This window comes from Borostomias antarcticus, assembly GCF_949987555.1.
Source record: "Borostomias antarcticus genome assembly, chromosome: 8".
In the NCBI taxonomy this organism is placed as follows: Eukaryota; Metazoa; Chordata; class Actinopteri; order Stomiiformes; family Stomiidae; genus Borostomias; species Borostomias antarcticus.
Genome location: NC_140241.1, coordinates 12,769,659 through 12,780,811, shown reverse-complemented (window position 1 = coordinate 12,780,811; position 11,153 = coordinate 12,769,659). Strand labels below are relative to the sequence as shown.

Genomic DNA, 11,153 nt, shown 5'->3' with positions numbered 1-11,153 from the left:
CTAGTACACTTGAGTGGTGATCTTCTTGGCTCTAGTACACTTGAGTGGTGGTTTTCTTGGCTGTAGTACAGCAGTGTGACTGGTGGTCTTCTTGGCTCTAGTACACTTGAGTGGTGGTCTTCTTGGCTGTGGTACAGTTGAGTGGTGATCTTCTTGGCTCTAGTACACTTGAGTGGTGATCTTCTTGGCTCTAGTACACTTGAGTGGTGGTCTTCTTGGCTGTATTACACTTGAGTGGTTGTCCTCTTGGCTGTAGTACAGTTGAGTGATGGTCTTCTTGGCTGTAGTAGACTTGAGTGATGGTCTTCTTGGCTGTAGTACACTTGAGTGGTGATCTTCTTGGCTGTAGTACAGTTGAGTGGTGATCTTCTTGGCTGTAGTACAGTTGAGTGGTGGTCTTCTTGGCTGTAGGACAACAGTATGAGTGGTGGTCTTCTTGGCTGTAGGACAACAGTATGAGTGGTGGTCTTTTTGGCTGTAGGACAACAGTATGAGTGGTGGTCTTCTTGGCTGTAGTACAGTTAGTGATGGTCCTCTTGTCTGTAGTATAACAGTGTGACTGGTGGTCGTCTTGGCTGTAGCATGGCGGTATGAGTCACTGATGTCCCCAGACCTCAGTTTTCTGACTTTGGTTTGGGAGAGCATAATGACTGCAAAGTTCAGCGTGGGAAAAGATCTGTGTGTGTTTCCAAAGTATTTGTCTATATTAAGAGTCTCAAACCGCCAAGCACCATGCACATCAGTTTACTCATCACCAACAATCTGCATCGTACTTTCCACTGCCCTTTAATGACATGTAAAGGTGTGTTTTCTCTCAGGTTTCCTGACGTCTTTAGGTATGGCTGGCCTGTTAGCTCTAGGAGAGACGTCTTGGCTGGCCTGTTAGTTCTAGGAGAGACGTCTTGGCTGGCCTGTTAGCTCTAGGAGAGACGTCTTGGCTGGCCTGTTAGCTCTAGGAGAGACGACTTGTCATTTTCTTTGTGTCATCCTCACAGCAGAGCACATGAACACAAAGATCCAAAGCGCTGGCCTATATTCATGGCCTTGATTTTTTTCAGTTCACCCAAATTATTTTAAAAATGATGTGTGTGTGTATGTGAGTACTCTCAGGGCGACTGCGCCAGACTTTCCACAGTGTGTGTGTGTGTGTGTGTGTGTGTGTGTGTGTGTGTGTGTGTGTATGTGTGTGTGTGTGTGTGTGTGTCCACGGGTGAAATGATAAGGAGGTTGAAATCAGGTTACACACATCCCTATTCATTTCACCATGAATCACACCACTCTGATCCGGCTTATTAAGTTTGGCTTTGCTCGACTCATATATTTTTCAAAAGAAACCTAATTCATAATTAAACAGGAATACAGATCATGAACTCAGATGTTATTCCCTACAATTAGACTGATTGCCTTTTGTGCTTTCTATCTCGACTCAGCATGTACGGTTTACAAAAGGCATAGAGTGAGACTTTGAGAAACGCTTACACGGTCAGTGAGAGAATCGACTGGACTGGGGGCATAGGGCTGCAGTGCATTCTGGGTCAGAGTGACTCTGACTGGCTTGGTGTCAGAGGGACAGGGCGGGGCTCTGTTGTACAGCATGCCACCTCTCTGCCCTGGTCAGGACCTGCCTCAGTCATCCTGTGGACGCTATTTCCTCCCTCAAACACCAGCAGCTGTCTGTGCTGTGGGTGTAAAGGGTTAAAGGCTGCTGTTTGGAAAGTGTTGACTGAGGACCTTGTACGTGCTAATATACCGGAACTATGTGTGTTAAGAGCCAAGTGTTGAGTCAGCTGTGGGCCTTGTATGGCCAGATATGAAGTGTGAGAACATGAGATGTGTGGTATGGGGAATGTCTCTTGTGTTTAGACTTGTTTAGTGATGGGTTTCATGGGCGGTGGGGGGTCTGTGAATGTCAACACAAGGCAGACAGGGTAGAGTGAGAACTGCCTCAAGATGTCTGCTTTGTATCTTGGTAAAACAGGAGGAAAACTCTTGCATGGAGGTAGCATGGCTATACAAATAGAGGTAGCATGGCCACAGAAGAAAAGATAGAGGAAGAGATATGAGGAGAAGAGATACTAGGATAATAGATATGAGGAGAAGATATATGAGAAGAGATATGAGGAGAAGAGGTAGGAGGAGAAGAGATATGAGGAGAAGAGATACCAGGAGAAGAGGTAGGAGGAGAAGACATACCAGGAGAAGAGGTAGGAGGAGAAGAGATATGGGGAGAAGAGGTAGGAGGAGAAGAGATATGGGGAGAAGAGATATGGGGAGAAGAGATATGAGGAGAAGAGATACCAGGAGAAGAGATATGAGGAGAAGAGATAACAGGAGAAGAGGTAGGAGGAGAAGAGATATGAGAAGAGGTAGGAGGAGAAGAGATATGAGAAGAGATACCAGGAGAAGAGGTAGGAGGAGAAGAGATATGAGGAGAAGAGATACCAGGAGAAGGGGTAGATGAAGACATGTGAGGAGAAGGGGTAGATGAAGTGAAAGGAGGAGAAGAGATAGAGGAAGTGAAAGGAGGGGATCAATATGAGGAAGATGGATGAAAAGATGGGAGAGAGACAAGGTGAATGGAAGACAGAGAGAGAGAGGGGAGAGAGTGAGAGAGAGGGGGGGTAGAGAGGGAGAGGGAGAGAGGGGTAGAGAGAGAGGGGGGAGAGAGGGAGAGAGAGGGATTGGGTAGAAGAGTCAAAGTGATAGAGAGAGACACCAGGAAACGTCTGTCTGGAGAAGTGCACGTCTGTTTCTGCCGTCTGTGAACAGAGATATGGGCGAGGACAGGGGGGAGGCTGGGGAAACAACCAAGACAAACAAGCTCCAAGGCCCAAGGGATTGTGGGATGTACTGTAATGAGATTGGTCCAGTGTAAAATGGTTGAGTACTGGATACTGAATAGTGTGGAAAACTCCTGTGTTGCTGTTTCATACCACTTTGATACTAAAAACCATACTTAACCTCAAAGTTTTATGTTCCCAATTTAATTTTAGAAATGTATAAAAGGTAAAAACAACAACATAAATCTTGCCCCCTCGAAGCTAACAGAACCAACATGAACATCTGTGACCGTCTAAGAACAAGCAATGTGACACAACCCCCCTCCCTCTCTCTCCCCCATCTCTCCCTCTCTCTCTCCTCTCTCCCGCCCTCTCCTCCCTCTCTCTCCTCTCTCCCTCCCTCCCCCCCCCTCTCCTCCCTCTCCTCCCTCTCCCCCCCCCTCTCCTCCCTCTCCTCCCTCTCTCTCCTCTCTCCCTCCCTCCCCCACCCCTCTCCTCCCTCCCCCCCCCCTCCTCCCTCCCCCCCCCCCTCCTCCCTCTCCTCCCTCTCTCTCCTCCCCCCTCCTCCCTCTCTTTCCTCCCCCCCCCCTCTCCTCCCTCTCTCCCCCCCCCCCTCCTCCCTCTCTGTCCTCCCCCCCCCCCTCCTCCTCAGATGCGAGGTGTGCCGGCCCCCCCTCCTATCGCCCCCAGGTCCATCACTCCCAGCACGCTCCCTCGTACGACCGGCCTGGCTGGAACCCTCGTCTGTGTGTGATCTCTGGAAATCAGCTCTACATGTTGGACCAGGAGGAGGTAGCGCTGTCCGCTCCACACACCCCCAGAACCGGCCGGACAGCACCAACCGGGCTCACATACAACACCTCAGACAGGGCTTGACTAAATACGATTGTCACGTAACAAAAGTTGCCAAAAGTTGATAATTCTAAAACCGCCTTTTCCGTTTTCGAGGTTTGACGTGTCAAATCTTATTGACTAAGATTGATAGACGGACGTTCAAAAAATAGCGTCTCTTCACAGCTGTTGTATGTTAAGCCAGAGTAACCTGACCTAGGACTGTCATAACAGACTATAAAGGGAGCTAACTACATGAGGTTACTGCTAAAGCACCACTCTTAATAACTACTGTACTGTACATACTGAGTTTGACACTCCTACTGTAGAACTGTTATAAACATTACTTCATTGCTGTTATATCATGCTATGACAGGGGATGTTGAATCAGAAAGAGATATCAACTATAGTGTGAGGGTTTGGTTTAGGGACCCAGGCGCAACAGGAAAGGAGGAGGCAAGGGACGGTAAAGCCCGGAGGGGCGATTTAATAAGATCACAAAGGGGGATGTGGTAGTCGTACAGCCGATGGTCAGGCAGGAGCGTGGTAGTCGTACAGGCGATGGTCAGGCAGGAGCGGGGTTGTCGTACAGGCGATGTTCAGGCAGGAGCGGGGTTGTCGTACAGGCGATGGTCAGGCAGGAGCGTTGTCGTACAGGCGATGTTCAGGCAGGAGCGGGGTTGTCGTACAGGCGATGGTCAGGCAGGAGCGGGGTCGTACAGGCGGTGGTCAGGCAGGAGCGGGGTAATCGTACAGACGTGGGTCAGGCAGGAACTGGAGAGATGAGGAGGGGAGGCAGGGTGAGTGAGAGTAATCACAAACGGGGAACGGGAAAAAACACTACAAAATACGGGTAAGGAGATTGTAGGCTAGGCTATACTTTACCACAAGAGTATTATGGTAAGATCTGGCGATGAGTGGAGTGTAGACCAGGTTCTTGTAGAGGTTGAAGGTGATTGCAGAACGAGGGACAGGTGTGGTGATGATAATTGGAAACCGGTGAGTAGAGCCGCGCCCGCGTCATCGTCGGAGACGAGCGCGCCGTTCTTGTCTTTGCGCACGGGCCGATGTGCTGGGCATGTCGGGATCCGATTCTTCGTCACCGGAGAGGGAGGAGACTGCCGAGTCCGCGGAGCTGGCCGGAGACGGGGAACGCCCGGCAGTGGGGGGAAACTCCGGAGAGCCAGAGCGTTGTATGCCCGGGCTGATGCGACGTGCGGTAGAGCGCGTTGGACGCCCCGAGCGCGCAGCGGGCCCAGAGGGGAGAGAGGGAGACGGTTGTGGAGGCGAGGGCATGCGAGCCGTAACAGGACCCCCCCCCCGAGGGGAGCCACCTGGCGACCGACCGGGGGCGTCAGGATGTGCCCTGTAGAAGTCCCGGAGGAGAGACGGGTCCATAATGAGCTGCCTGGAGATCCAGCTGCACTCCTCGGGGCCGTACCCCTCCCAATCCACCAGGTATTGGAACCCCCGACCCCGGCGGCGCACCTTCAGCAGCCGCCGAACCGTCCACTGGGGATGCTCGTCGACCATCTGGGGAGGCGGAGGAGCTGGGGCAGAAGGCATGAGAGGACTCGAGGAGACAGGTTTGATCTTGGACACATGGAATACAGAGTGTACCCGCATGGAAGCAGGGAGTTTAAGACGTACCGCAGCCGGGTTCAGGACACGGTCGATCTCGAAGGGCCCAACGAAGCGCGGAGCCAGCTTCTTGGAGGGGACCTGGAGCAGAAGATCAGCAGTGGAGAGGTAGACACGTTGACCGGGCCGATACGCCGGAGCAGGAGTGCGGCGGCGGTTGGCACCGCGGCAGGAGCGCTCGTTGGAGCGGAGCAGGGCCCTGCGGACCTCCCTCCAGACACGGCGACAGCGGCTGAGGTGGGCCTGGACGGAGGGGACGGAGGCCTCTGACTCCTGGAGAGAGAACAGCGGGGGCTGGTACCCGAGGGATGACTCGAACGGAGACCTGCCAGTGGCAGCGCTGGTCAGGGCATTGAGGGAGTATTCGACCCAGGGCAGGTCCTTGCTCCAGGAGGTGGGGTGGAGAGCCGACACACAGCGGAGAGCGGACTCCAGGCTCTGGTTGGCCCGTTCGGCCTGGCCGTTGGTCTGCGGGTGGTAGCCAGAGGAGAGGCTGATGGTGGCGCCTATCTCCTTGCAGAAGGCCCTCCAGACTTGGGAGGTGAATTGAGGCCCACGGTCCGAGACAATGTCTCCGGGGAGACCGTGGAGCCGGTAGACATGCTGGACGAGGAGCTCAGCTGTCTCCGCAGAGGACGGGAGCTTGGGGAGCGCCACCAGATGGACCGCCTTGGAGAACCGGTCCACCACGGTGAGGATGACCGTGTTGCCCCTGGAGGGGGGAAGACCGGTGATGAAGTCCAGGGCGATGTGGGACCAGGGACGGCTGGGGACCGGGAGAGGACGCAGGAGGCCAGCCGGGGGCTGGTGGGACGCCTTGCTGCGGGAGCAGACGGGACAGGCGACCACAAACTCCCGGACGTCGGACCTCATGGAGGGCCACCAGAACCGTCGGCTCAGGAAGGAGAGGGTGCGGTGAACCCCGGGATGGCACGCAAACCGGCTGGCATGGCCCCACTGGAGCACCCGGGACCAGACCGAGTCCGGCACGAAGAGCCGGCGAGGAGGAACGTTGGCCGGACTGGGTTGGGCGCGTTGGGCCTGCCTCACCACCGCCTCAATGTTCATGGTGACCACCCCTACGACACGCGAGGTCGGCAGGATGGTCTCAGGCTCCGCGGGGGGCGCCTCGGGCGCGTGGAGGCGGGACAGCGCGTCGGCCTTGGCGTTGCGGGAGCCGGGCCGGAAGGTGAGGGTAAAGTCGAACCTCCCAAGGAACTGCGACCACCGCGCCTGGCGGGAGTTGAGGCGCTTGGCCGCCCGGATGAAGGTCAGGTTCTTGTGGTCCGACCAGACGAGGGTGGTGTGTTCCGCGCCCTCAAGCCAATGGCGCCACTCCTCCAAGGCCCCCACCACCGCCAACAACTCCCTGTTCCCGATGTCGTAATTCACCTCAGCCGGGGTGAACCGGCGGGAGAGGAAGGCACAGGGGTGCAACTTCTGGTCCTCCACTGACCGCTGGGACAGAACAGCACCGATGCCTGTGTCCGATGCGTCCACCTCGACCACGAACTGCCTGGAGGGGTCAGGATGGAGAAGGACCGGAGCGGTGGTGAAGCGCTCCTTGAGCGCAGAGAAGGCGGCGCTGGCAGCCGGTGTCCAGATGAACGGACGCAGGGATGAGGTGAGGTGGGTGAGGGGAGCTGCTACCCGGCTGTAGTCCCGTATGAAGCGGCGGTAAAAGTTAGCGAAGCCAAGGAAGCTCTGGAGTTGCCTCCGGGTAGAGGGTTGAGGCCATTCGACCACGGTCTTGATTTTGCGGGGGTCGGGTCGCGTCAGGCCTCCCTCCACAATGAGCCCCAGGAACTCCACTGACGCGGAGTGAAAGGATCACTTCTCCGCCTTGATGTATAGGCGGTTCTCCCGGAGACGCTGGATTACCATGCGGACGTGTTGGACGTGCTCCTCAGCGCTCCTGGAGAACACAAGGATGTCGTCCAGGTAGAGAACCACAAATACGTCCAGCATGTCCCTGAGCACGTCGTTCATCAGGGCCTGGAAGACGGCGGGGGCGTTGGTGAGGCCGAAGGGCATGACGAGGTATTCGTAGTGGCCACGGGAGGTCTTGAAGGCGGTCTTCCATTCGTCCCCCTCACGGATACGCACCAGGTGATAAGCGTTTCTGAGGTCCAACTTGGTGAAGATGGTGGCACCGGTGAGGGGTTCAAAATTGGAGCTCATGAGGGGGAGTGGGTATTTATTCTTCACCGTGATGTTGTTGAGCAGCCTGTAGTCGATGCACGGCCTCAGGTCTCCTCCCTTCTTCTTTACAAAGAAGAACCCCGCTGCCACCTGGGAACGAGATGGTCGGATGAGGCCCTCGGCCAAGCACTCGGAGATGTAGGTGTCCATGGCAGCTTTCTCCGGGAGGGAGAGGTTGTAGAGACGACTGGCTGGGAGAGGGGCGCCAGGGTGGAGCTCGATGGCGCAGTCGTAGGGTCGATGAGGGGGGAGTGTGCGGGCGCGCTCCTTACTGAAGGCCTCCCCGAGGTCGTGGTACATCAAAGGGACCGTGGAGAGGTCAGGAGGAGCGGGACGGGGCCGGTCAACCCGAGTGGAGGTCTGAGCAGCTCGGAGGCAGCGGGCGTGGCAGGTGGTGCTCCAGCTGAGGATGCGCCCCGAGCTCCAGCAGACATGAGGGGTATGGAGTTCCAGCCAGGGCCTCCCTAAGATGAACGGAGCGTCGGGAGAGTGGATGACGAAGGGGCGGACGTTCTCCACGTGGTTACCCGAGACTGTGAGAGTGAGGGGCAGGGTCCGGTGCGTGATGGGACCCATGGGATGGCCATCCAGGGCGAAAGCCGAGAGGGGCCTCTCCAGAGGGGAGAGAGGGAGCGCCGCCTTGTGGGCGAACTGGACGTCCACGAAGTTCTCGTCGGCACCGGAGTCGATGAGGACAGGGACGGAGAGCGTGTGCCCCTGCCAGGCGAGGGTGACAGTGAACCTGGCGGCACGGGTCCGGGATAGAGGATGGATGAGCCGGCTTACTCGGTACCCCCTGGCGAGTGAGCCTACTCTTTTTGCCGCCCTGGGAGGTGCAGAGGAACAGGAGTCGACGGCGTGCGCTGGGCTAGCGCAGTATATGCATAGTCCGTTCTGTTCCCGGTGCTCACGCTCTGCAGGGGTCAGTCGGGTCCAACCCAGTTGCATGGGTTCCTCTCCAGCGGTGTTTGGGGGGGCGAGGGAGGCCGGGGCAGGCCGAGAGAGACCGGCAGAGGGAGGCGGAGACGGTCTGGGTGCGCTGTGGTGTTGGTGCGCCCGCTCGCGCCTGCGTTCCCGGTGGCGCTCGTCTATGGCTATGGAGAGGGAGACGAGTTGGTTCAGGGTCGCTGGTCTGTCTCCTCCAGCCAGGCTGTCCTTCATGGCGTCCCCCAGACCCCGTCGGAAGGCGCTGTATAGGGCAGACTCGTTCCAGGAGCAACGGGCAGCGAGGATGCGGAACTCCGTGGCGTAGTCCGCTACTGAGCTGGAACCCTGGGTGAGGGCGGAGAGAGCAGCGTCCGCGTCCTGTCCGTGGACGTCGTGGTCGAACACAGTCCTGAATTCTGCCACGAAGGCAGTGTAGTCCTGCATGTAGGCAGCTGCGCCCTCGCGATCCGCCATGACCCAACGGCGAGCCCGTCCCGTCGTCAGGTTGGCAATGTAGGCTATCCGAGCCGACGCAGTGGAGTACATGCTTGGCTGGAGGTCAAACACGTACTCACACTGCATGAGGAACTCCCGGCAGAGGGTGAACGTCCCGTCGTAGAGGGCCGGGGAGGCGAGATGGGGCTCCCGGTTTGGTGGAGCGGTGGGGTTCAGGAACGGAGCCAGGCGGGCACTGACCGCGGTGACCTGGTCGGACAGGGTGGAGACCAGAGTAGCGAGGCCCCTCAGTCGCTCGTCCTGGGCGTGCTGTTGGGCGGATACCTGCTGCAGTTGCTCAGCTTGGGTCCGTGGGAGGGCTTGGAGTAGTCCGGGAGGTGCTGGTCTCTCCTCCATGTTGGCTGGGTCCAAACTGGCCAGATCTTACTGTGAGGGTTTGGTTTAGGGACCCAGGCGCAACAGGAAAGGAGGAGGCAAGGGACGGTAAAGCCCGGAGGGGCGATTTAATAAGATCACAAAGGGGGATGTGGTAGTCGTACAGCCGATGGTCAGGCAGGAGCGTGGTAGTCGTACAGGCGATGGTCAGGCAGGAGCGGGGTTGTCGTACAGGCGATGTTCAGGCAGGAGCGGGGTTGTCGTACAGGCGATGGTCAGGCAGGAGCGTTGTCGTACAGGCGATGTTCAGGCAGGAGCGGGGTTGTCGTACAGGCGATGGTCAGGCAGGAGCGGGGTCGTACAGGCGTTGGTCAGGCAGGAGCGGGGTAATCGTACAGACGTGGGTCAGGCAGGAACTGGAGAGATGAGGAGGGGAGGCAGGGTGAGTGAGAGTAATCACAAACGGGGAACGGGAAAAAACACTACAAAATACGGGTAAGGAGATTGTAGGCTAGGCTATACTTTACCACAAGAGTATTATGGTAAGATCTGGCGATGAGTGGAGTGTAGACCAGGTTCTTGTAGAGGTTGAAGGTGATTGCAGAACGAGGGACAGGTGTGGTGATGATAATTGGAAACCGGTGAGTAGAGCCGCGCCCGCGTCATCGTCGGAGACGAGCGCGCCGTTCTTGTCTTTGCGCACGGGCCGATGTGCTGGGCATGTCGGGATCCGATTCTTCGTCACCGGAGAGGGAGGAGACTGCCGAGTCCGCGGAGCTGGCCGGAGACGGGGAACGCCCGGCAGTGGGGGGAAACTCCGGAGAGCCAGAGCGTTGTATGCCCGGGCTGATGCGACGTGCGGTAGAGCGCGTAGGACGCCCCGAGCGCGCAGCGGGCCCAGAGGGGAGAGAGGGAGACGGTTGTGGAGGCGAGGGCATGCGAGCCGTAACATATAGAACCTGCTTCTTTATAATGAAAATACATGACTTGTTAACATGACATAATGTCTGTTATAGCATACTTTCATTGTTGATAACTACATGTGGAACCAGGGGATTACAAGTCATTCAGTGGTTATGATCTCTTCAGACAAACATTCCATGAACTCCATTTCACAGATCGAGTGCACAACAGTGTTACAAGTTATAACTTGTAAGAATAATCTTCTTTAATGTCCAGAAACGTCATTACGTTACTTGCTAACCCCGATATTGACAGTCCAGATGTATGTTCTGTGTAATGAAAGCCCCAGCGGGTCTGACCAGGAGAGTGGGCTGGTACTCTCTGTCTGGACCTCAGTCCATTTCACAAACTAGAGAAGCCAAGACCGCAGGTTTACAACCCCATAAAACAACCAATATCACAATTAGTTTTACACTCAGCAGCAGAATACCACACCATAAAGACAGGCTGCACTGCCTTCCTTAACGCTCCGCTACACCAACACCAGTGTGTCCACGTCACATTTAATGGGGATTAACTGATGATCCACCACTGTGGGTAGAGCTGTGTCTATGTGCCACATACCCAGAGTGTACGTCTGCCGACGGTTTCCCCGACTGTGGTCACTCAGAAGGATGAAGAGCCTTGTGGTCCTGATAAGGGTCTATTCTGCTCCATAGTGTCTGAAGACAGGGAGCCCAGGTCAGCTAATCAAAGGCCTATCCATGTCTAATTGTACCAGTGAGCCCAAGTCAGCTAATCAAAGGCCTATCCCTGTCTAATTTTACCAGTGAGCCCAGGTCAGCTAATCAAAGGCCTATCCCTGTCTAATTTTACCAGTGAGCCCAGGTCAGCTAATCAAAGGCCTATCCCTGTCTAATTGTACCAGTGAGCCCAGGTCAGCAAATCATAGGCCGATCCCTGTCTAATTGTACCAGTGAGCCAAGGTCAGCTAATCAAAGGCCTATCCCTGTCTAATTGTACCAGTGAGCCAAGGTC

The 11,153-nt window shown here is 56.2% G+C and overlaps 1 protein-coding gene across 1 annotated transcript in view; it reads left to right on the top strand.

Annotated features, from left to right (window-relative positions):
* Positions 1-3,437: 3,437 nt before the first annotated feature.
* syngap1b (synaptic Ras GTPase activating protein 1b) overlaps positions 3,438-11,153 on the top strand; it is a gene marked incomplete at its 3' end in the record, with an annotated part of 183,912 nt that continues 176,196 nt past the window's right edge. Inside the window, exon 1 of the mRNA XM_084442293.1 lies at positions 3,438-3,572. Within this exon, the coding sequence (XP_084298419.1) occupies positions 3,555-3,572 (18 nt within the window). The 5' untranslated portion in view covers positions 3,438-3,554. The remainder of the gene's footprint in view (positions 3,573-11,153) is intronic.